The 26,316-nt window shown below is 42.2% G+C and overlaps 4 protein-coding genes across 4 annotated transcripts in view; 2 read left to right on the top strand and 2 right to left on the bottom strand.

Annotated features, from left to right (window-relative positions):
* scrib (scribble planar cell polarity protein) overlaps positions 1-3,915 on the top strand; it is a 79,009-nt gene extending 75,094 nt beyond the window's left edge. The window contains exon 43 of the mRNA XM_080855147.1: positions 1,275-3,915. Within this exon, the coding sequence (XP_080711273.1) occupies positions 1,275-1,402 (128 nt within the window). The 3' untranslated portion in view covers positions 1,403-3,915. The remainder of the gene's footprint in view (positions 1-1,274) is intronic.
* A 1,112-nt stretch (positions 3,916-5,027) lies between these two features.
* Positions 5,028-12,332, bottom strand: kif9 (kinesin family member 9; the record flags this gene model as incomplete). The annotated part of the gene is made up of 20 exons (XM_080855590.1): positions 5,028-5,120; positions 5,384-5,488; positions 5,735-5,850; positions 6,318-6,497; positions 6,846-7,054; positions 7,450-7,590; positions 7,697-7,830; positions 7,983-8,073; positions 8,254-8,309; positions 8,663-8,767; positions 9,012-9,080; positions 9,188-9,265; positions 9,362-9,426; positions 9,642-9,789; positions 9,959-10,051; positions 10,135-10,218; positions 10,523-10,750; positions 10,866-10,972; positions 11,869-12,034; positions 12,237-12,332. 20 exons carry the CDS (start codon positions 12,330-12,332, stop codon positions 5,028-5,030), a joined length of 2,364 nt encoding a protein of 787 aa, XP_080711716.1.
* Positions 12,333-13,362: 1,030 nt separating this feature from the next.
* Positions 13,363-19,402, bottom strand: LOC308378504 (thioredoxin domain-containing protein 6-like; the record flags this gene model as incomplete). The annotated part of the gene is made up of 15 exons (XM_080855445.1): positions 13,363-13,582; positions 13,944-14,088; positions 14,220-14,371; positions 14,761-14,868; positions 15,274-15,418; positions 15,554-15,735; positions 15,886-16,028; positions 16,187-16,279; positions 16,498-16,592; positions 16,695-16,776; positions 16,889-17,008; positions 18,359-18,430; positions 18,682-18,785; positions 18,927-18,984; positions 19,370-19,402. 15 exons carry the CDS (start codon positions 19,400-19,402, stop codon positions 13,363-13,365), a joined length of 1,752 nt encoding a protein of 583 aa, XP_080711571.1.
* A 2,746-nt stretch (positions 19,403-22,148) lies between these two features.
* Positions 22,149-25,149, top strand: rgs9bp (regulator of G protein signaling 9 binding protein; the record flags this gene model as incomplete). Its single annotated transcript, XM_080854924.1, has 3 exons — positions 22,149-22,244; positions 24,131-24,437; positions 24,782-25,149. The coding sequence occupies 3 exons, from the start codon at positions 22,149-22,151 to the stop codon at positions 25,147-25,149; spliced, it is 771 nt and encodes a 256-aa protein (XP_080711050.1).
* Positions 25,150-26,316: the final 1,167 nt, after the last annotated feature.

Below are 26,316 nucleotides of genomic sequence, written 5' to 3'. Positions count from 1 at the left end.
AGTGGCTCATCTGTTAGGCAGTACATATAGGGCAGAACTGAATACGTACTGCCACCTAATCCTGTGTGTGTGTGTGCACACACTACACCCTATTAATGAGCACAAACACATCCTGCATGAGGATAGAACTGAACACCCTTCGTTCGAACGTTTGAGCTTCTGCTTTTTTTTGTAGTTTTGATCTAAAATAGCAGGTCTGTGTGTGTGTGCATGAGTGTGTCATAAGTATGTCTGCAGACAGTATGTTGTATGAGTGTGTTTTTAAGGTTGCGTTGTGAAATAACCTTGTTGGAGAATTCCACAGTGGTTTGACCAGGCTGCCGGTGGAGGCTCAGACACACACTCTCTTCCTCTCCTGTGCCATCCTTTCTCTCTTTGGGCAGAGGTGTGGCTTAAGGTGCCCGCTGCCACCTCTTGCCACACACTTCTCTGGGAGTCGCAGGGCACAATGGCTTAAAAAAAAACTAGGTTACAACTAGACTACATTGAGTACATCTTGAATGTCTGTTGTGACATTCACAGGGGGGTGTGTATGCACTCTGTACAGCCTACTTGTTAATGCTGTAATGCATTTATGCCACATTTATGGCAACTGATGAAAGTCTTAGTCATCGTCATCCGTAAATCATACAGTCTAGACCTACTCCAAGTTAAAATATACTTGTAATTTACAAAATGTCATCTTTGAATCGGGAAAAGTACAGCTGTGTTCCCGGCTACTTTTATTTCAGCACAATTTGGCATTGGTAACTAAAAGCATTACAGTCTATTCTGGACGTGATTTAAGTATTTGTACCTCCACCTCCCTGACCACCAGAAGAGAAGTGTGTGGAGCCTCTGCCTGCCTGCCTGTGTGGAGGTGCAGCTGAAGTCCTGACTCCCTCTCTTCGCCTCCACACCCAGCCGCACTGCAGGGGATCTAAAAATAGGTTTTCTTAACGGTGGTGGGTTGCCAGCAGAGGAGTGTCCCACTCAGGCGGCGCAGACTGGAGCTGTGCATTCCTCCCAGGACAGCAGGCTCTACGACTGGGCTCCTACTCCTGGTCCTAGTCCTGCTGCTGCTCCTGCGGCTCTTACTGCTCAATCTGCTGCTAGCTGTGTTACAGGGGAGGCTTACCCTCCAGCAGCCTGCTCTGCTGGAGAGAGGGGCTGGGCTGGTTGGTTACACATGCTTACAAACTCATTTTAATCTGTCTTTATCTGACTCTCTCTTGCTTTTCTTTCTTGTCTTTCTATCTCTTCATCACTCTCTATCTCCATCTATCTCTCTCTAGCAGTGGGTGCTGATGTGGAAGTGTCTGCTGTGGTGGGCAGCGCTGCTCTGGAGGAGATGGCTCTCTACAGCAACAAACGCAAACTCCGCCAGGCTCGCCGCAGCCTGGAGACGGCAGTGCCCACATAACACACACACACACACACACACACACACACACACACACACACACACACACTATAGAGACACAATCGTAACCACACATGCAAACACACTCTCTCAAACACTAATGACTTACATGAAAGTTGGAACACTAATGCCCACAAGTACTCATAGAGAAACTTCACAGTAATCACACTCTAAAACACACACACACACACACACACACACACACACACACACACACACACACACACACACACTCTCATTTGCAGACCAGCTTTCAGATCAAAGCACCAAGATGAATCGACTCACCCCACCGCCACAACCTTAAGGGGTGGCCATGGACATGTTGTCCACTCCAGCGCCTCGTCTTCTGGACCGCAGTCCTGCCTTTCAGAGTCCAGGGCTGGCCAGGGAAACCACATGTTCTGGGTGCTCGGTGCTGGACAAAAGAGCAGAAGTGATGCTACGAGACCACCAACACACTTCTTTCATTCATCTCACCATTTTTTTCATTCTCTCCCAGCCGGCCTTCAGTTTGCGTTTTAGAAGCTGAATTATTTTAAACTGACAACTCACGCTGTTCGTTTTGATTTTTTGTTGTTGTTTTTTTATTCACACCTAGTATTTTAATGTCAAAAAAGACAATTGTTGTATGAAGAGAGAAAAACTGTAAAGAGATGTAGTTGCTGTTGTACTAACTCAATATGCTGATTATGACTAGGACTATGCTAGTGGGATCCTGTTGCAGTTTGAGGGGAGAGACACTGCTACCTTCACTACCCCCAGTCCCCTAGTCCTAATGCCCACCAGGTTAATCCACAAACCCATTTGAAGTCCTCTCTATTGTGAACTTGCATTTTCAGGTGTTTTCAATCATTTTTCAAAGTGGACATCTTCCCAGAATGGGGGGGTGTGGGAGGTCTTATTTTTGGGTGCACCAATTACCTCATGGGCAGGAGAAAGGTGGTGCAGAGCCTGGCGCAGTCCCACTGCGCTGTGTGTCTGCTGGGAAGCTTTCCTTTCTTTTCAAACTCGAGGCCTTGTCACAGAGCTTTAAATTCATGACATATCTGGCAATCTGTCATATCCTCCATGTGTGAAGTGCAGCTTGCTTCAGAGTTTTGCAGATGAATGTAATTGTATTTTTCTTCTTCTCTGAAACTTGTATCTTTTGGATCCATATTTGGGTGTCTTGCGTGAAGATGTCACATCAGACAAGGCACTGATGCTCTCCCAACAATCGCGATATTTTCAAATTGAAAGTAGGAAGTGGCTGTTGTGATCCCTTTTGAACTGGACGGTTTATGTTGTATGACCACTTGCTCGTCAAACACTGTCTGGGAGAGGAGATTTGAAGATAATAATAATGAATAAAAGCAGGCATCAGCCTATTGGCTGGTTCTGTCGTTGATTCCCCAGTGCTGCAGTCACCAGCAGTATGTGGTCTTTCTGGACCAGTTGGAGATGATTCATAGTTTTCCCTGGACCATGTTACTATTTTCCAGGTTTAGTTCACAGAATGTGACTATATAATGGAGAAGACAGCAAGAGAACAATCCAAATGCTTGTTCTTTTACACACACACACACACACACACAGACATCCATACACACAGTTTGCAGATAAACATGCAATCATCTGACCATAACTTTTAAGAGCCAGTTGTGGAGCAGTTCATCTCATCTCCACATGGACTAAATGGTACCATGCTTTCCTTTTCTTGTTTATGGGGAGGGAACACAAGCAGACATATTTGCTTTGTTTAGTTGTTTATAAAACTCATTAAACATATCTGCTTTCTGGGGGTGCTCCAGACATGCTTGTGAAGGTAGTAGCTCATTTTTACTGTTTTTTTTTTTTTTAAGTATCTTTTACCATATGAATGATTAATTTAAATCTGAAGCCACTGAAAAATGTTTATGGTCATGTGAATAATGTACAAATCACACGAAAGGTGAACGGACACACTCATCTAATGTGAGCTGGTTCACACACCACAGTCCTGAGCGTAGATGAGCTCCAGCTGCTCCCTGCCTGTATATTGGCTTTAGTGCTGCATTAACTTCTTGTTTTTCTGAAAAGGGAGAGAGATTACTCCTTCCCATAGAAAAAAAAGAGAGATAGAGAAATGTATTTTATTTTTGAGCTTTCAGAATACAGTCTTTCTTCGAGCGGACAGCCCTTCAGACCTGCGTTTGGAGGGGTTTGTTCTGAAGAATTATATCAAGAAAATAGCATTTGTGTTTTTAATTTAATTTTACTAATCTTAGCGCCAGTTGTTTATATCTTGTTTTTATTTTTGTTTTGTTTTGTTGGTTTTGGTTTATGTTTTGCTTTTTCATGTTGCTTTCACTGACTGAAATTCAGTTTGGTTGATAACACTTCTGGGAACGGCTGATTTGAGCTCTTTCTATTGGTTTTCTTTCCCAAAACCAGCAGTCAAAATCATGGTTCTCCAAACTAACGAGATTCACTACATTATTACAATTTCATGTTCCATTACAGGACAGTTGTTTGATCATCTTTTTTTGGTTCGTTCTTCTCTTGGGAAGGGGAGGATGCGGGGTGGGAGGGAGGGTTTTGCAAATGGGCGGGAGGACAGGGGTTAGAGTTCATCCAAGACTGTAACTAGTGAATTTGTACAACCAAAGAAGTCTATTTTGTGGTTCAGGAATAATAAAGTTTACTTTTCATTTAACATGATTACTTGTGACTGTTCTCAATTTGTGTGATTGAGCGTGTACATTAGCAGGTGCACCACGGCCCTGATGCAAACACAATCAAGTGGTTTCCTTCTTAGGTTAAACAAATGTCTAAAACTTTTAAAGTTACTTATACAGTTCTTTTTTGTTTGTTTGTATTGTTAACACAGTACCTTTTGTCTTGAATCGGTTCAACCATCACAGATCATTACAAAACTATATAATACATACTGAGTCAGTAGTAAGTTATTCAGTATTGGTATCCAGGTTGTGCTTTTCTATAAGAAACATAACAATATAATAGGACAAAACTCTTTGTGGTAAAGTGTTTTTAATGTTTTATTCATGGTCTAAGACTATTCCAGGACCAAGTGACCAACATCTCATCTCCCTTTGTTGACTGCCAAGGTTTTTTTATCAGGCCAAGGTAATGCGGAATAATGTGATTGAGATTAAGAGTTGAGACGTTCCTCTAACTGTATGGAGGTGTTTTTCTGTGTTGTCAATACTCTGAGGGTCTGTCGTTTCAGTGCGATGAAGTGTAGGAGGAGATGAGGTGAGGGCCTTTAAAGGGTGCAGTGGGAAGAGGATGGGTCTGTGTAGTGTGTGTGTGCAGTGGGAATAGGATGGGTCTGTGTAGTGGGTGCAGTGGGAACAGGATGGGTCTGTGTAGTGGGAACAGGATGGGTCTGTGTAGTGGGTGCAGTGGGAAGAGGATGGGTCTGTGTAGTGGGTGCAGTGGGAAGAGGATGGGTCTGTGTAGTGGGTGCAGTGGGAAGAGGATGGGTCTGTGTAGTGGGTGCAGTGGGAAGAGGATGGGTCTGTGTAGTGGGTGCAGTGGGAAGAGGATGGGTCTGTGTAGTGGGTGCAGTGGGAAGAGGATGGGTCTGTGTAGTGGGTGCAGTGGGAACCGGATGGGTCTGTGTAGTGGTGCGTTATCGCCCCCCTCAGGTGACTGAGAGAATGGAGGGCAGTTTCACTGGGTTGGCTGGTGTGCTGTTCCTCCTGGAGCTTCCAGCATGGCTCCTGTTACTGCTCCTCTGCACACACACACACACACTTTTGGTTATTCTCTCAGTGTTGTTCTGAAATGGGTCCTTTAGTGGCTGTCTACAATGAAATTGGACATATTGTCCATATGCTGTGAGTGTATGTGATCTCCTTTAGTCCGTATGCTGTGAGTGTATGGTATGTCCTGTTGTGCATATGTGTGTGTGAGTTTGTTAGCTTGACAGTAAAGTGTGATCGATAGCAGACCGGCTCCTCCTACTGTGTGCCTTGTCCTGGTGGTGTGTTTTCTTACCCTCTTCACTGTTCGAATGTGGGCGTTATAGAAGGAAATAGCACTTGGGCTCTCGGCCAACATTTTATTACGCATACGCTCAAAGCGCTCCTTCTCATCCTCCTCCTGGCACACACACACACACACACACAAAATACTGTTATTAGAGAAATCACTCACAATGTGAACACAAATTACTCCCAGCTCATGTCATGTGATAATCAACACCAGGTTGATTCATTACTAATCAAGACTAAGGCTTTTAGTCTGGAGAAGCTCATTCAGGCTAATTATTTAGGGTGAAGGCTTTCTCCACAGTCATTCAGTACCATCCAGGTGGGTGTTTTACGATAGCTCTGTTCCAGTACTAACCAGGGCTAAGGCTTTTTCCACAGGTACCAGCCCAGGCCGGATGGTCCCTCCTGCCCGCAGGACTCCCTGCACCTCCTCTGGCAGCAGGAATGATTCGCTGTACCAGCTCTCAAACTCTGTCATGCATGCAAACACACACACGTACATAAACACAACTTCTCCAAATAGTCAGCCGTCGCTTTCTAACAAGGCCATCCCATTCATAGGCTGATCCTGTTTTTCCACCAAGGGAATGAAGCTAGTGTAGATGTAAACACAGCTTTGGCTTTTAAGCTGCATTTCCAGTAAGGCTTTTCAGACTATAGATTGGCGTCAAAGCAATTACTTAACTGAACTTAAACCCTGGTCTACGTGTACATGCACATCTGAGTGACTAATAAGGAGATTATATCACATTTCTTCCCTCCTATCGCAGCAAGAGTGAGAGGTAGACCCTCTGTCTTCCACAGCCTCCCCTTGACTTTACGCACACAACAAATCCCAAACATAAGGCAAAATATGGTGTCTGTTCCTCTCGTAATTTCAACACACCAACTTTGAGCTAGCAAAGGCTAGCAGGTGTTCAATGACCCTGCTGACTGACCGGTGAGCAGGCGAATCCTGCACTGATCCACCAGGTGCTGGCAGTAGCTGACTTCAGCCCTAGTGCCGGACAGGTCCTGGTAGGCCTGCCGGTACTGGGCCTTCAGATCCCCCAGCTTCAGCACCAGAGTCACCTCCGCCTCGTCCAGCACAGGATTTCCATCTGATCCCACAAACTGCCCTTTGGGTCCAGGGTAGAGACAATTCAACACATGTTTGTGTACAGGTAATGTTCAAAGCATGTAGTCTTGGAAATGCACGAGGCACTTACACACACATGGTCAATTCCATTTGCAAATATGTGGTCATGTTTTTAAATTGCAATCCCAAAGGGAAGCATTTCAAACAAATATCAATATGTTGTACAAAAGCTTTATAAATGTGAGATGCTGAGTCATATCTGTGACCCTACAGCAGTATGGAGTAATACTGGAACAGCACTGGCAAACACAGATTCGCTTACATCCTCTGGTTCTCCCAATTGCACGTGGGTTACGGAATGTGTTCCTGCATGTTTGTGTTCTCATACCCTGGCTGTCCCTGAGCTCTTGGCTCTGGCGCAGGGCAGCCGTGGCCTGGTCGATCCTGCGCTTGGTGGCGTTGACACTGCTGGTCAGCTCCTGGAGGTGAGCCCGGCGCTCCAGCAGCACGGCCTTGTTCTCCCGCAAGATGCGGTTCAGCTCGCTCCCTTGCTCCTCTTTGAAGTCCTCAAATGCCTCCTCCTTAGGCGGTGGAGACCTTAGGGTACAGGTGGACGTGAAGGTAAGAGTAAAAAATGGGCCGGAGGGGAGGGTTTGATAATCTCTTTGTTTGTTGCTATACCAACTTAATGCTATGACACAATGTAGGTTACACCATACATTATCCATAGTACTGCTACTAGCTGTCAGGTTTTTCTTTTTTTTAAACTAACGAGTATACTCATGTTTACAAACTGAACATTAGAAGTGATTATTTGCAGTCAGTTTGAAGAAAATGAGATGTGTAGTTGAGAAAAGATGGACGGTTGTTTATGACTTACAATTATGGTCAGGCAGTACAGTTGTTTGTTTGAAACGTAAGGTTGTTGTTTTCATCTGAAGTGACAGTAACTGCCTACCACTCTAACACACAAAGTGAACATGGCTACATACTCCATCACGCTTTCGGCTCTGGGGGAAAGCTGTGGGGATGCCTGAGCCTGCTGGTCCTGAGAGGGAGCTTCCATATTCTCCCGGGCAGCCTGGGCAGAGTTCCTCCTAAGGGCACCGTCTGTTTGCTTCACAGGACCACCTCTGCAAGGTCACAGGTCATGAGTACTGGGTCACTCAAACAAAGGAAACTACGGCTAGGCCAACATCATAGCAGGAGTGGTCTGATGGGGGGGGGGTCTCTACTCACTGATTCTCTTTAGCTTTTTTGGTTCTGTTCTTGCCGGGGTTCTGAGCATCAATGTGTCTCTGAGACGAGGTGGCAACTCCAACCCCAAAGCCACGACCTTCGACCTCTCCCGCTGTCCCCATGGGTCCCCTGGACTAAACAAGTAAGGTCGTAGATGAAAATTAGCAACACCAGGGTGTCTGATATCAACATTTAGGTAGCGGTTGCCACGTGTGTGTGTGTGTGTGTGTGTGTGTGTGTGTGTGTGTGTGTGTGTGTGTGTGTGTGTGCTGTGCTCTGGACTTGCCTTGCCCACGATGGGCCCAGGGGTGCTCTCAGGTTTCTCCGCCAGGCTGTTGTTCTGGCTGAGCTCGTCCCTCATCTTCTGCTCTTGCTGCCTATTGGACACCACAAAGGCATTGGAGTACAGCTCAGCCAGAAAGGTTTATCAGGAGGAAAGGTCCCCACACAGTGATTCAACATGGCTGACAAGAGGAGACTGGCACTGTATGGTCTATTTGCCATAAGGACAACAGAAAGTCATGGTGAGATCTATTTACTTATATCTATATACTCACTGAACAGACAGTTTGAACTGCTTGAACACTTCTTTAACCTGTCTGTTGTTCACAATCTATAAAGTAAGAGAGAGAAAAATGATTAGCAATATGTCTGTTTTGCAGTTTCACTTTTATGTCCAGAAAAAAAAATCCTATGCTGCATGCCTGAAATAGAACATATAACCTTAATTTTAACATGTATATGGTCTACACGTTTTCAGTATAGAAGCATATCATATAGTTTAAGGACAAAAAAAAATCAACTTACAACTAGTGAAAGCCGATAATTCACCTCAAGTCACACAATTCACTTCTGCATGTATCATTCCTTATCCTATCCTATCCTTTAAATCTCAACACTATCTCTTAGGATTTCCACCTTCATGTGTCTGATGCCTTGCCCTATGAACATAACTGTGGTTCTTACACTGATCTCTTCCAGGCTGCCCTCCAGAAATCTCTGCACCTGCTCCTGAATCTCTCCCACCTGGCTCTCTGAGAGCGTGTCATAGGACGTTGCTATCCGGTTTGACTATGACAAAAGAAGAGCAGTAGTGGTTATTCATGTGGTTAGAGGATAACTATATGGTATACAATTGAGTCCAATGTGGTCCATGTAATTCCTCAAGCTAAATTTTAAGCCAGGAAGAATGTCTTCACCCTACTTCCGAAGTAAAAGACTTAATGATTACTATTTACATGTCCTGTATGTTGGTACAGCAGGGATATCATCTTTAACTTCTCAAAAAGAAAGACACTGTGAACAGTAAACACACCATATTGTTCTGAATGGCTATGTCCTGCTTCAGCTGCTGGACTTCCTTCTGCAGTTTCTTCATCTGCACCTGAGCAGGGACACACAGCATCTTTGAACTATCTACCCATGTAGTCACAATAGCTTGCTTCCTAAGTGCACATTCATTTATTTAGATGATAAAGTTTAAAAACTCACCACTGGGTCTATGTGTTCATTGACTGCTGGTTCAGTCTTGATACACTTCATCCGACTGGCAAACCGCAGTGTGGTGAGCTGCAAAGGTCAATGCAATCAGGTGGTCATTAATATTTCACCCACAGATAGCAGCAGACCTCCTTCTTATGTCAACATGTTGAGGGCCATACTCACTGTTTCCTCAATCTGGGCAGCTTCACCATAGATGTTGGCCACCAGGACAGTGTTACAATTGCCACCTGCACAAAACATACAAAGAGCCAGTTTCAGGGAAGCCTCCCTAAGGTCTCAAATCAAACTGCACCCCTTTATTCTGAGTGGCCCTACGCTTAAAAGGAGGTGTGTGAGAGGATGTGAGCGACATCAACAGCAGAGTGAGATCGACAGGTGCAGAAGAGCAGAGAACATGTCTTAAGGACTGATCAGTGTGGTTTTAGTTTGTAGGAAGGCTCACCCAGGGAGTCTCTGAGAGAGTGGGTGAGCTTGCTCTGCCTGAAGGGCACGTGCTCCCTACGCCTGTCACCTAATGCCAGGATGGTCTGCTCCAGGAAGGACAGAGACCTGTTGATGCTCATGGCCTCCTTCTGCACTTTACCCTCAGACTAGAGAGAGAAAGAGAGAGAGAGAGACAGACAGACATAGAGAGCGAGAGACAGCGAAACACAGTGAGTAGACATCAGGTAAAAATCAGATGTGAAGAAAAAAACTCTTTCCTTCAGTTTATACTGATGTGTGATGTGAAGCATTATTGTTTTCAGTGTCTGGACTCACCCCAGTTTTTCCCAACCTTTCAGACCCCGCCAGATCCACCAGGTTCAGTTTGGAGGTGATATACCTGGCATCTGATAAGGTGCGGGAGTGAGACTGCAAAATGCATTTAAACACACTGTGGTAAGAATACTCAATGCAGTGTTTGGAAGACTGTTGGGAAACTGTGTTTCGCTTACCTCAATGTAAATGGTGAGTATGCAGTGAGACCTGGATGAGTTCTTGTTCATGGCATGTGATCCAATGACACGGTTCATCTCCCCCTGATAGAGATGCACACACACAACAAAATTAAGACAACTTTCCATGGCATACTGTTTATCAGCAGTTTATAGATTTGACATAACTCATTTTCACTCATTTCTTACTCATGTTAACTTTGAAAAGATACACTGAGAATGTGGTCAATCATATCATAATTCATCAATTAATTTGCCATAACAGACCCTTGTTCCATGTACTATAATATTTATAGCATCTGGAACAGCAATAATGAGTTAGACTGAATGGAAGGTAACATAGTGTGTGAAGTTCAGTGCGGTGGTCAGCTCTGGTCAGTCACTTTACCTCAAACAGCAGGTTCAGGGCTTCCTCCTCGTTATGGACTGGATGTAGGGAGAGCCCCTTGACTGACACGCCCCCTCGTGCCTCCTCCACCACAGCCAGGCCACCTGACCCTGCCCTGATCCCACGCACCGAAGACAACAGGTCCAAAAGAGTCTCATTGTAGATCTCCAGGTACGACAGATGGATTGTGAAAGAGTAACTATCACGATTCTCCACCTCACTGAAGACCTGTGGTAGAGACACACAGACAGAGAGAAATCAGGAGGAATCTGTGCAGCAGCCAGTGCTTCAGCAAAGTGAGCTGGCCTCTTCTCACCAGTGGCAGTTATTGGCGACTCCGTACCTGTTGTATGGCTCTGGGGATGAGGCCTCTTTGCTTGTAGCTCTCAGTGGCTCCTGTCATTGTGTAGGTCTTCCCTGCCCCAGTTTGCCCAAAGCACATAATTGTTCCTGAACAGATAAAAGGTCCAAATTACAAATATAGTATTAAGGCTGTTTGTACTGCCTATTATCATTTCTGTGGGTTCACACTCTGTAATATTCGGAAGATCAGACCCTATCTCACACAATATGGTACACAACTTATTGTGCAGGCCCTGGTAATGTCTAAACTAGACCTGGAATGGGGTTGTAACAGGCCTGTCTGCATGTATAGTGAGACCGTTGCAGGTAATTCAGAATGAGGCGACACATTTGGGCTTTGAACAACCAAAGAGGACACATGTTACTCCTCTGCTGGTCACCCTTCACTGGCTCCCTGTAGCTGCTAGAATTACATTTAAATCCCTCAATCTGGCGTATAGGACAGCCACTGGATCAGCACCTGCCTATTTAAATGCTATTTTCCAGCTTTATTCCCCCTGTCGACCACTTTGCTCCTCTGATGAGCGTTTGTTGCCTTTGCTGTCCCTCCACAGTCAGAGACTCAAGGTACCTGGTGTGGTTGGTGGAATGACCTACCTAGTGCTGTCTGTTCCAGTGACAGCCTTCGTTCATTCAAAAGTGCTTAAAAACTCACATTTTATAACTTAATTTGCTTGAGGCCTACTCTATAGTCATAGTTTTGTTATTTGGCATTGTTGATGTTATAATAATAATATCATTATTATCAATTGGTACCTAATAGTGTTTTTTTGATTGGACTTATTTCAAATACTGCCTTTTTGTTTTGTTTGTTTTTATTTTTATTTTTTTGTCCTATGTCTTTGGATAAAAGCGTCTGCTAAATACTATAACCATAACCATAACGTCATCGTGTGTTCCTTGGCTAATCTGGGTGAAACCAAACCAACTGACCCTTAATGAAGACTCTGTGTTGAGGTGGCACCCATTGAAAATACACTGACCATTATAGCCTTCCAGTGCTCCAAGAACAACATTGTGTGCTACGGTGTTGTACACGTCCTCTTGGGAAACATCACGCAGGACTCCACTCATCCGGAAGGACCAGGAGCTCAGCTGGTTGTTCACTACATCTCTCTTACAATCTCTTCTTTGACGGATATTGATTGTCTAAGTGAAAAATTAGGTGAAATACCAGGTGAGGATATCATCAGAGTGAGTTTAATGTGGATGCGAGGGTCCTTTGGTTTCTGTCTGTCAGTCACAGATTTGGACTGACATTAACAAACTACCAAACAAATGCAGAAAAAAACCAAGCTTAATTATTCGATGTTTGATTCATCAATTAGGCCTTTTATTATGCTAAACATACCTCTCCATCTGGTAAGTATTCAATGAGCTCTTGAGCGAAACGTGCAGTCGGGCGGATGCGCACAAACACCTTGACTTCACTGCCGTTGTCAGCCATAGCCTCTGAGAAAAGATTCCATGTAAACTATTCAGTTGGCCAGGCCGGCTTCTTATTTCAAATAATGTCATGTCAATATTGGTTTATAGTACCCCAATTCTGTCGAAAAGGTTACTGTCAAGTTTGCTAGTATTACTATTAACCTGGTTAATCATTGATATCGGTAACTTACAATCGTTTCTACATTTCATCTCTACATTTCTCTATCAACAGACTTTAAAGAATACATGGGTGTACTATGACAAGAGTCACTCACCTGTGCGATATCTGTAATTAAGTAAACATTACCGGGCGGAGGGAGGTGATGTGGGTTTGTTGTCCAACCAAAATATTGCTTTTGGCATTATTTCGGAATGTCATCAAACTCGAAAGCTTTGTTGGCATCGTAGTCATGGAGATTGTAGAGCATTCCAACAGATGGCGCTGTGCAGACACGCTGTGCGCTTTGTAGAATGCCCTATTTGTACTGGTCCAATCCAAAGAAATAAGAACTCCAATCCAGTCACCTAGTAAAACTTGTCAGCATGTTTAGAGATGCGTTACCGTTTTCCTTATATAAAACAGTTAATTGCAGTTTAATGGCTCCCTTTTTTCTGATTCTATTTCCTCTTGTTTGTTGTCTATTATTTTGCATTGTTGGTTGGGGTGGGGCAGGTTGTCTGTGTGTCGATTTGGATAAGAGTCTGCTAAATACCAGTCCTTTACCTTTGTTTATCTCTGCAGGGTGCAAATCTTTTCACTTTAGGTTAAGAATTACGTAATGACTGTGCCTAGTCTGGACTTATTTCACAATCATTTTGTTGACCTTGTGTGTTTTAAGATCTAAATTTCCCGTCCAGGACCCTTCTATTTTCCTTATATAAATCATTTCCATGGAGGGCAAGAATGCCGTCAGTAATCTCTCCGTGTAATACATCAACAACACTGTCTACTGTACATCATTTTATTGTCTGAGATGGGAAACGGTGAATTCAGTCTGATGTTGAGAGGCATAGAACTTGTTTCTGCCATTAAACTGTAACCACGGTGGCTACAAGCTGAGGTCCCCAAAGATGAAGCCGATGTTGTCCGTGGCATGCTCAGAATTTGACGACCCGTGGACAGCATTCTCCAGGATGCTTTTGGCAAACTGCGCTCTCAGGGAGTTGGGGTTCACCTCCTTGGCCTGCTCTGGGTCTACCGGGCCGATCATGTCTCTCCAGTCAGATATGGCATTCTCCTTTTCCAGGATCATCATCACTGACGGACCTCTGCACAACAAACAAAAATAGATGGCATGAACCACTGCTAACACAGTCTCACATAGACTCATAGTCTATATTTGCCATAATATACAGTACAGTATGGAGAAGGGAAAAATGTAGCTGTGGCTTGGAGATATAACTGCAAGATTATAGTATAGTGACATATTGTACTCCTACTAAAATAGAGGACACTGTATTAATACATAATTCAAATAAAAGACTTAATAAATAATTTCATTCTGAACAACAGTATGATTTCATCTGTTCCATAAAATCACAGAAATAATACCTTTTTTGTTTGATTTCATGGGCGAAAAACAGAAACATTCTGATATGACCTAACATCAAACAATCTCATGTCACTCACTGAGACATGTAATCCACCAGAGAGTTGAAAAAGTTTTTGTCAGAGTGGTGCTTGTAGAAGTTTTCGGCCATCTCTCTGGTCAGCTGTGTCTCCTTCACCTGAGAGATGCTAAACCCTGCTGCCTCAATACGTTTAACGATGTCATCTGTGAAATAACAACACCAATCACACTAAACTAAATGACCATTCATTCACTCAACAGTAAGACATAACAGATCAGTGCAAACCTATGCCCTTTTCCCTGTGACTCTCTGGCCCATGAAAGATGGCGTTTACCTTTGTGTTCCTTTGAGGCGTTTGGTTTGATGATGGCGAGTGTCTGCTCCGTAGGGAAGAAGCGTTTCAGGTCCCTCTGTGCCTCCTCCATTGTGGAGCTACCGTGAAGCTGATTAATTTCCACGTCGTCAATGGCAAACTGCGCGCGCAAACTTCACCAAAAACAAGGGAGCGAAGATATATACAACTGAAAGATGTACAGCCTGCTTAAACTCCCTACTACTGTATGAGTTTCACTTACATTACCTCTCAAATCTGTTGAAGCTATTAACCGCCCACTTTATGTGTTGTACAGTTACATTTTAAACAGTGTTGGGAGGTAATAACAAACTTGCATATGAAATATTTAATTAACAAAATGTGGTACTGTTGTACTTGACTTTAATTATCAGTACTAATATTATATATAATATATGAAAAATATCATATTGACAAGGCTGTGGGCATTGCCTGCAAAATGCAGGTAAAAACAGTACAGCAAAAGGCAGAACTTTGTAATTGCTCTTTATTATCTGATTAAAGGAAACTAGTTTTTTTCTACCTTTCAGGGCACTTCTCTTTAGCCTCCCCCAGGATCTTGGGACCCAGTAAACTCCTCCAGTGTTGGACAGCCCCTTCCCGGGTTAGAGCCAGAGCAAGCACTGGACCACTGCAAAAGAGACGGTCAAAAACAGCACACTTCTGTGTTTACGTGATACAGACACAGCTTATCCAAAACAAATTCCACATGAGGCGAAGTACAAACTCAGAAATTGTATGCATTATATGCATTATAACCCTACACACAAGGAACTATTTAACATCCTAATGGCCTAAGCGCAAAAAGCTGGATTGTTAGTTATTGAAGATTTATGGTAACTATGTGAAAGCAAATCGATAGTTGAGTTAACCGTTGTTTATGAGAAGGGGTTAGAGTTGGAAGCAGGTGAGATGTGTAGGTATTCAGGGTTAATAGGTCTTTAAACCTTTGGGCACTGAAAGAGATTTAGCAGATCTAATGAAGTGGATGTTATACAGACCAAATATTCATGGCTAGACGCTCTGTCTGGCCTACCAGGTCATTTGATTTATGAAGCTCTGGAAATAGTCTTGGCCCTCATGCTCTTTATAGAACTCTCTGGCCTGCTCTTCAGTCAGAGTCATCTCTTTCTGAATGGCCACCTGGAAGCCTGCATCATGGATTGCCTGCAAAATCTCATCTGTTCCAAAGAATGTAGACAAACAAGACCGTCTCTGCTTCTTAAAGAGCATGCCACATCTGCCTTACCAACAATATTAAAAACATTTAGAAAACAACACAGAGATCAGCTAATTAAATGTGATTTCAAAGTCACCTTTTTTCTCCTTTACAAGACTAGGCCGAATCAGAGCAAATGTCCTCTGGGTCCTGGAGTCCTTCTTCCCCATTGTTCCTGTATTGAAATCGAAGGACGGGAAAAAGAAACCCAGCTGTCTGCTTGCAACTTCCCGGCTATCCCCGCACACCTCCAGAATCACCTCCTGACCATCTTCTGACCTGGATGCAAGATCACACAGATGCATATGTATTGTGCTACTGAAAGTGATTCAAAAATAGAACTCAATATAAATGACTAAAAACAAAGTTTTGTAAAGCTTAGCTATATCACCAGCAAACGATATAGTGATGTACAGTGGTGTATCCCACCTGTTTTTTGGCCTGATGAGGTCGACTTGGACCAGAGCCATCATTTCTGTGAGGGCATCTGGATTTCCATCATCCATATTTTCTCCCTTCGTCAGAATAAGAGCATGGACAGGCCCACTAGACATGAACTCCATAAAATCAGGCTGCAAAGAAATGTATTGAACTTGAGTAAGCAAAATAACCAATAAGATCAATGTAAATATACCTTATGATTGGTATCATTTGCATTACACAATACTTCAAAATATATGCTTTAAAGTGGTATTGTAAATACTATAAGTAGAAAATTAACCATTCCCACCTCATCAGCTCTGTCTTTATAAAAATCACGAATCTCATTTTCATTTAGAACTCTCTCCTCCTCTGCAACCACACAGTATCCTGCGTCCACAACCTAAAGGTCAGATAAAGTCCACAGTCCATGTCTTTACATACAATTTGAATTACAAATGTTCGGATGAAGCAGTAATACACACAACCATTTGTACATTCCAATGTACTAAATTAGGGTTACATTATTAGTAAACGCGTCAAGTATTGTAAAATGACAGGTTACAGTGTAAATCTTCTCTGAGGTTAGAACCTAGAATAACAACAGCAACAAAATCAGACTTTTGTTTTGATGGTCTGCACTTGTCCTTCAGCCACAGCATCTGGTTTAATGATGACCACATGGTAAGAACCCAGACTTGAGGAGGGGCAATTCCCTAGGAAACAAAAAATAATAACACACACATGCAGGAACATCATAACTAATTATGGTGAGAGTACCATGTACTGTGTGTATCTGAGACGGATATTTAACCCACCATCAGTGTCTTCCGAATCATCCAGAATGGTCTCCTTGGGTGGTCTTGCCTCTTGATAGTCTTTTAGGAATACTTCTTTCAGCTGAGCGTATAAGTTTTAAAGGTGAAAAGAATTACACTTTCACACTACAAATTATACAAATATGGCATCTTAATTAGTCACTATACTTAGTGAATCTTTATGGTGCACTTACATCCATTTTGTATTTGGAGCCCAATTCCTGTTTCTTCTTCTGCTTTTCAATATATCCTAATATTGCACTTTGCAAAAGAGGTCCATTGACTCCCTTAACAACTGTAACTAATTTACCTTCCTGAAACATAAAGAACAATTAGTTGTAGAGGGAATAAGCTTTAAAGATTGTAATGTCATAAGTGTATACAGTGTATTCAGAAAGTATTCGGACCCCTTCACCTTTTTACATTTTGTTACGTTGCAGCTTTATGCAAAATTGTTAATTAATTTCCCCCTGATCAATCTACACTCAATATCCTATAATGACAAAGCGAAAACAGGATTTAAGAAATATTTGTAAATGTATAAAAAAGAGAAAAAAACTGTGTTCAGACCTTTTGCTATGGCAATTAAAAAGAATCTGAGGTGCTTCCCATTTCTATTGATCATCTTTAAGATGTTTGTATACCTTGATTGTCCACCTGTGGTAAATTACATTGATTGGACATGATTTGAAAAGGCACACACCTGTCTATATAAGGTCTCACAGCTGACAATGACTATTGCCAAGCAGTAAGGTCAAAGGAACTGCCTGCAGAGCCCAGAGACAGGATTGTGTCAAGGCACAGATCTGAAGAAGGCTACTGAAAAGGTTGCATTGAAGGTCCGCAAGAGCAGTGGCCTCTATTATCCTTAAATGGAAGACCTTTGGAACAACCAGGGCTATTCCTGGTGCTGGTCGCCAAGCAAAACTGAGCAATCGCGGAGAAGGGCTTTAGTGGGAGAGGTGACGAGGAAACCAACGGTCACTCTTGCTCAACTCCAGAGATCCTGTGAGGAGATGGGAGAAACTTTGAGAAGGACAACCGTCACTGCAACACTCAACCGATCTGGGGTTTATGGCAGAGTGGCCAAACGGAAGCCTCTCCCTAGTCTCCACACAGGACAGCTTGCTTGGAGTTTGCAAGAAAGCACCTGAAAAAGTATAAGTCTGTGAGAGGCTAGATTCTCTGTTCTGATGAAACCAATATTGATTTGTTTGGCCTTAATTCGAAGCGTCCTGTCTGGAGGAAACCAGGCACCACTCATCACCTCCCCAATACTATTATATAATCTCTGCCAAAGGTGCTTCAACTAAGCACTGAGTAAAGGGTTTGAATAATTATGTTAATTGTGGTATTTTAGTTTATTCTTTATAACAAATTTGCACAAATGTCTAATCCTGTTTTCGCTTTGTCATTATGGGGTACTGTTAAACAGAGTTTGACAGCTAGGTATACCGACTTAATCTCCTATGAACTTGGGAGGACAAATAACACACAGAGACTGGATGCAAGTTCTGAGAAAACACTCAATCTATTTTGTGCATGTGCATCAGCTTATATAGACAGTCACATGGCAATTTTAGCACAAGGCTGCAACATCACAAAATGTAAATAAAATGAAGGGGTCTGAATTCTTCCTGAATTTACTGTAGTTCCCTACTTACCAGATAAAATAGAAACGCAGGTTGACACTTTCCCTTGAGTATTTTAAGGTCACTAATGCAGCTGGCTTCAACCTGAAAACATTAACACCTCTTGAAGTGTGGTAGGTGAATTACCTAACATGTGTGTGTCTCTCTCTCTCTGTCACACACACACACACACACACACACACACACAATAATAGCATGTGCTAAATGTCTGTATACCTGCATACTGGTGGTTGAATCTTTTGAGGACGGTGGATGGGCATATATTTAGACCCAGTAGTAAGACTGTGGTTCTGTTTTTCTGTCTGTCAATAATATTCTAAAATCTCTACACTCACCGCCCCAAATCGAATGAATTCATCTCCATTTTCTGTCCGTAGTTTTTTGAAGAGGTTTTGCACTGCCTTGCAAGGACCACACCACTCCTGATAAACGTCCACGACTGCCGATAGTGATATACAGATTGCAGGTGAATATCGCCAGACCTTTGCTAGCTAAGCCAAGTAAAATTAGCTAATGGTGCTAGCTTAAAGTTAACAAGGTGAGGTTTGGTTAACAAAAAAATCTATCCGATCCTACCTACCAAAAAGTCCTGGGGTAGATAAGGCTTCCTCCCACTGATCTTCGTTTGCTATTTCAACCTAGTAACAATAAATGCACAGTTACAGTCAAGTAACTGACACATTACTGTTTTGATAGCTTTGCAGTTTGCATACAATGCCGAACGGATGTATAATAGCATAGCAAGTTCTAGCCTTAGATAACTTCTATTTAGCACTATCTTCTAGCTATCATAGCATATTAATCATCATGCTGGTAAAAGTTTGTCTGTCTTTTTTATTTAAGTCTGCCAACATTGTTCCCTGTTTCATTATGCTAACTCTTATTAAATTACAAATACCTTGGTGACTGAGGTTAGCAAAAGCTATGTTAGCAACAAATAAGTTAGGGTAAAGTTAGTAAATTCAAGTTAAATCCAACGGCTGCAACGTTAACCTCCTGATTAATGTCAATGATGATGCTTACATGGATTTGCACGTCTTTCTTCCTAGCTGACATTATAAACTTAAACGAAACAACAAGTCCTGTGAACAAACACTTTCGAAATATGTAGCTAACAGTTCTAAGCTGATATTACCAATGAAGTTGCAACTGACAAGTAGTTCTGTGTTCTAAATCGATTTCTCTGAATTCGGCTACAGACAAAATTCTGCTTTATACTTTCCAATTTCCATTCAACATTATTTGCCACCACCACCCATAATGATTGTGAGAAAAGATGAGCACACTCATCTCTAATCACAAGGACTGCTTGAACGGTCCAAATTAGGTCGATTTTTCGTAAATTAAAGGTTGTCACAAAATCGAGCTAATATGGATTGCCATTTGCTGTTCATGTCACACTGTAGCGACTTGTGGGGGCATAGCGTTGTGCTCAGATAATGATGCTTCCATTCATTTTGTTTTTGTCCCCCCCCAATAGACTCTGAGGAGGTGAAAGCGCGGTTTTCTCCAGCTTTCATTTATTTTATGTGGACTTGGGTTCATCACTGTCTGTGCTCAGAAATAGCAGAATGGTGAATGGTAATGTTGTAAGCATAAAGCATTTTGTGACCAAAACAAATGCCACATCTTCTCCATTTATTAAAATCCATGTAGTTAATGCATTAACTTGCTATCAACATTCAAAAGCTGTCAACTCTCTAACCACACACTGATTACACCAAATATCCTGCATTAAACAGTAGTAATTGCAGAACACAGTGGCTGTTGCATGAAACACTCACTCTAACATTAGAGGGATCATTATCTGATTGGTTCTGAGGATAGGATATCCAGGCCAATCCTCCAGCCATATTTCAAGGATTATTTTAGCCTGTCCTTAATCTTAATCGACCTGAGGCAGAGGGCATTCACTTACTATAGGCGGGGTGCTCAATTGCTTGAATATTTCACACCATGGCTCCCTTTATTAGCAGAAACGACTGAGAGGTTGCACAAATATATACATTTAGATACATTAAGTAATAGTAATACTAGAAAAAGTCCAGTAATAAATAGTAGTAGGTAGTAATAATTGAAAATAAAAATGTAACTTGAACTTGAACTAGAAAATAGTACAAGTACAGTAATAGCTGCATTAATCCCCCATAAGTGCGCTCCACTTGGTTGCTTGAGTTTTTAGTTGTTGGACACTGTTCAACTTTCGTTTAAGTGCACTTGACTTCAGGGAAATGTATAGATATGAAGATTAAATCAGGGCATTTCCGCAATGCCTCAAAGGCCATGTAGGGCATTTAAGGGGAATGTTATAGAAACCTGAAAACATTCCGTGAAAGGATGTTGCCCATTCCACAGTGCTGGAGGCCAGCCCAGTAGAAAAGGGTCTCAGTCAACAAAGAGGCTCTTTACAGTAAGATTCAGGTCAAGGATAGAGTGCTTCCTCTTCTGGCCTTCCTCTTCTGACTGTCTCTATATGGGATGGCCATAGGGTTTGGGAACAACTGTGCTGAATTTGAATACAGTTTCGAAGTATGTACACAATGCTTCTATTTTTTGGTATCAAATATATATGTTTTACTGCACTATTTGTAGTGTTTACAGTTCACAGCACCTGTATAAAGCCATTCCTCCCTGTATATATTTCTTAGACTGTTGTGCTGTTGTGTTGTGTTATGTTGTATATTTTGTACACTGAGAGCCACTTCAAATTCCTTGTTTGTGTAAACTCACTTGGCCAATAAACATGATTCTGATTGTGATGTTGATGCCTCAAGAAGGGTCTAATAAGGAGGTGCAGCAGAGAAGCGGTGAGAGCCACCATTTTGTTTCAAGGATCTCATATCATTCTTTTATTTCAGCCAGGAATTTTTATTCGAGAAACACAATTGCTTCTGACCCAGTCAGAACTATGTTACATCCCACACATCTCAGCTTCCTTAAACAGGAGTCCGCTACCTTTTGTCAAGGTGATATTTAGTAGTCAAATTTAGGGGTTTAATGTAACATTACTTTTACTGTAAAAAAAAAAAAAAAAAACTATGTAGGGGACAAACATTTATCACTTTTTCAAATAATTTTTCTTTCATTATTTTATGATATAAAGATAATATATTATTATTAATAAATACATTATAAATGTGGTGCAATATGTTTCTAAAGGCTGTGTTCTTTCAATTGTTTCTCTATAGTGGCATGCTTCAGTGTGGAATGTATGATAAAGGCTTCTGCCTGGTCCTTCATCCAGCCTGAGGTCAAGACTGGCAAAAGCAGAAGCAAGGGGGAAAAAGCCTGCCCACCTTCACTGCAGCCCATTGCCCATCAGCCAGAGAGAGTGATGTCTTGGAAGAGGCAACATGTTCCCTAGCTGCAGCATCACTGCATCTCTTAGTTGCAGATAATGAGATTAGCTACTAGGGTTAACCTGCGTCAGCAAACATGGATCAATCGTGGGGATTATCACATATACCTGGGACTTACATATCACCTCCTTAAACTCAACCAGCTGTTTATTTAAAGTAGTTATTCTTAACATCTCACTTATTCTGTATTTTGAGTGAATGATTCTTTTCCCCTCTTCGCTGAGCTTCTTTAGATTCCGGAACTATTTTTTGTCACAAGTGTGTGTGTGGGGGACATTGAGCGTGGCATGTTTAATCCAACAAAGTGCAAGAGAGTCCTGGCTGCGGGACTACGACCACTTCAGCTTGGAAGCTTGGAAGGTTGAGCTGAGGCAGGATAAGACCCTCTCCCGCTAGGCAGCTGGGACGGGGGGCATCCCTGTCACACCTCGAAAACGACATTCATGCCACTTTCCAACAATAAAGTGGCAGACGATGGCACTGCCTGTGAGGCAAATACACCAGAAGAGGGGAAAGCCATGGTGGACTCCCTCATCAAGGTAAGATCGTCAATTTGAGTTCCGATGAGTATTCAGTTATTATTATGTTATTTTTATTGATGTTTTGAGGTTGTTAGTCCGTCTACAAAATCTACTCTTGACTGTTTTTCATTCAAAGACCACTTTAATTCAGCATGCATTATTCTTGGTTAAGGCACAGTCTATGTATAATGTAGAATCAGACATTTTTATAGTGCTTTCTAACACAGTGACACTGATCATTTTTCCTTTTCAGAAATCTATTAATGTATTTGTGTTTCCTATGTGAGATGTCACGTGATTTAACCGAGGGGCAAAAAGGCACTAAGTCTGTACAAAAAAAGGCCTATGGTTCAGTGCCTAATTATTTCTCTCTTTATATGTAGTAGAGGCTCAGGCTGAAGGCTATTTTTCTTCAATAAACATTCATATCAAGGACCAAACAATAAAATAGGTTTGGTTAACCCTGTTCTGTGGAGCTTAAAGGGAATGCAATACACTTGCTGGTGCACCATTGACTAAATTGGCCAAATACAGTGCTGTAGACAACACATGACTGTCACAGCACATATCTTGTCGCCGATGCCCATCTTATTCAATGGCATCTAAAAGAGAATGCACAATTTTTTATTTTGAGTCTAAGGTGGGATATGTGACCATTTTAGTCTTGCAAGCAGCCATGTTCTACTGGGATTTGTAAAATATCACAATATGACATTTAAAGCAACATTATTGAGTTCCTGTTTAAACTAGCAAGCTAATTAGCTGATAAACAACAGACTTGCTTCAAAAATCAACATCAGCACAGTTGGTACTGATGAAAGCTAGAGTTCTTAACCATGTGTTATAGCAATATATTTTATGTCATACTGCATTGTCGTCGGGTTTCAGACCTGTATCGATAGGTGTGTGTATCTGTCCTTTCACATGACCATGTGCCATCAGGGCATGAATTTCAGGGCAATATCAAAATGTGTTACCTACAAAAGCATAAGCATTTGTGTAATGTGCCTTTGATAAGGTGTTCTCAGAGGGATTTCTTGTCCTACCTCTCACGTGGTAACAGAGTGTAAGAAGCTATAAGGCTTATACTGAAATAGATCTTGCGCCTGGCAGCGTAGTTATGTTTTCAATGCGCACACTTATTCTGATAATACCTCATGTAGGAATAATAAGGCTTCATTAATACCGTTAATACTTTCTCTTTCTACAATGAACTTGGTCTAATAGTACATAGGTCAGTTTTACACCTTAGTTTCTGTCATTTAATTAACACAGAGATGCATTTATCCTCCGATATGCAATCCTTCATGTTATGTCTCTTTGTGTCATCTCTGAAGCCAAACTAGATAAAAACGATGGAGTTTTAACAATTTGTGCTGTCTTTAAACAAAGATGTCACTAAATACTTAGATCAATCCTCCATTTTGTGTCACGTGAAGGCTGCATACTGAGAAAATGGAAGGTGTTTTGAGGTTCGCTTTTGTATAAGTCTTCCTGAGAATCTGCTCTATTCGATATGTGATCCTCTATGAAAAGTTCTGCTGGTCTGTCTGTCCATTGCTGGAGTTGTGTTTGCAAAACATTTCTGTTGCTAGTGTACACACTGCAGAAAGGTCACAGTTCCAGATCTTCAGAGGCTCCCTTACCCATGATATTTACCTGTCACCAGTTTACCTGTCACAAGTTCATCACTCTTTGCATATTTATAACACATTTATTTCACACACACAAAAAACACAACCATGAGAAAGACTAAGAAATATGTACAAAGGGAATTCAATAAAGCTGTGGAACGTCAGTGTTTCAACCTATTATGTTGCAAATATTCTGTATTTTACATCTTCCCTTATGCTGAAATGAGGTTAATGTCCATACATTGCGACCTTTATCTCTGTTATAAACAGGTGGTGGCCTGCCACCGGCACCTTGCCTCTTGTTTCGGCGGGAGCACAGACAGCCCTCACCTGAGACAGGAGTTACGGCAGACCCGGGAGCGGGCCCAAAAACTAACACTGTCCTGCCGACAGCACCTGACCTCCAGGCTGAGGGACAAGGACCTGCCCGAGGCAGAACGCAAGGATGCCGAGCTGCTATGGGTGGCCTTCTCCTCCTCCCTGGAGCTCTTCTACGCAGACATGTGCAAAGTGTTCAACATGGGCAACAACTTTTCTTTGGCCAACACCTGTGCCTTGGTGCAGACTGGGTTGCAAGGTGGGTACAAGAGGGAAAAGTGTACAGATTTGAGTATTTGTATAAGGCTGTGTATCTCAGACAGCTTGTTGTCCTGTTTAGGGACCTGGTTGAATTCCCTCAATCTATAAGAGAGTTGTAAGTTTAGGAGTTATAAAACAATTTAATCCCTGCTCATTTGCTTTATTGCAGGCTAATGTACCTGCATTATGCTCTCACCTCACCTTTATCCAACGCATTTGCATGCATTCCTTTTTAATACATTGGTTCAGCATAACCCCTTAAGCATGTGCTTACATCAGCAATATGAAATAGCCAAACCAAGGTTTCATGTTTCTGTGTCGTGTTTTCTCCCCTACATGAAGGAGACACCCATGAAGTTGCTGCCCGGGCTTTGAGCCTGCCCGAACTGCAGCATGAGGGAACAGGGGCCCAGTCAGACAGTGTGGAGCGCCAGGAGCTCAGCCAGCTGGAGCAAGAGATTGCCCAGGTGGACCGCACCATTGAAGACATGGAGCTGAAGGTCAACGTCCTTCGCTGGACAGTGGAGGCACGAGGGCCGCAGAATGGCGAACCGGTTAGCACGGACAGCGCCTCACTCTCAATCATGGGAGGGGACGAGGAGGCTCCAGGTGGTACAGTTGAACGACGCAAAATCTACATGATCATGGTCCTATGTGGCGTGGCTGCCGTAGCTGTGGTGATCTCTCTCTGTGTCATCTTTCTTGCATAAGGAAGGGAAGGGAAATTCCCTATGGACAGACAGTAACTGACATTCTGTCTTACCTTCTCTGTGGAAACATTGAGGGCCAAGTTACCTATCAAGGATGTTGAAGGACTGAGGACAATATCTTCCATCACTTGCGGGTGGCCCAACTGATCCACTGAGGTCTAGTTGATTAAGAAATATAATAGGGAGTCTAATTAATCATTTTCAGACAACCAACAGATTCGCCATATGTGTTGTTTTGAAAAGACAACTGGGCGATAGGCAAAGATGAAGTGGCTTCATTTTAGAGAAAATCTGAGGTGCAATATACAAACAAATCTCATTAGAGCTTTGGGCTTGTAAAACAGCTGTGTATAAATGTGTATGAATTTCCTTACAATGATATGTGTATTAAAGGCACAATCAGTGTTTTCTGCTGTCAAAAAACCTTTCATGATGACAAATATCTGAGTGTTCCTGTGACTTCTTTCCATCTTGAAACTTTATTTGATGATTTGTATTGTATGCATTAGTTGACAGCTTAGGCCCAGACATGTAAGCATATACATAGAAAGGGCTGAAACAGAGAAATTGTGTAATATTTGGAGCAAATCGGTTTATTTATCTAGCCTTCAGAAGTCCATAAGCAGTTTCATTTTTGACAACAAAAACTACTACCTATATCTTAAAAGGTCTGAAAAAATACAAGATTTTTTTCTCCTTTATTTTTGTTGTATTGATTACAGGGCTGCTGTATTAAAGTCTTCAGTTGTCATCAGTTACATGGCATTGTACCTGAAATGGAAGTGTATGACAAATAAACATGGATAAATACCGATCTAAAAGAAAATATTAGACTGTATAGGGTTGGGTATTGTTGTTTTTTCTAATAATGGTGCTAATAACGACAGGTCTTTCAAGTGTAGAAGTGATGCTGATGTGTAAACAGTAATTGACGTCCTGAAAAGCGATGCGTGAGTGAGCAAGCCCATTTAATTTCTCATGTAGGCCCAGTGGTTAAATTGGGCCGGGGCTGTCCGGGGCGGAGCCCCGGCACATACGCTGCCGGGTCTGGAGTTCTGCAAAGCAGATCTGCTGCGCAGCAGCTCCAGCCGATTTTGGCAATCTGCCTAGTCCATTCACAAGCAATGTTGTCCTACTCATTTACAACTTTTCCATTGCAAATCTATG

Source organism: Sprattus sprattus (assembly GCF_963457725.1).
Source record: "Sprattus sprattus genome assembly, chromosome: 17".
NCBI lineage: Eukaryota > Metazoa > Chordata > Actinopteri > Clupeiformes > Clupeidae > Sprattus > Sprattus sprattus.
This window is presented reverse-complemented; position numbering and strand designations above follow the sequence as displayed.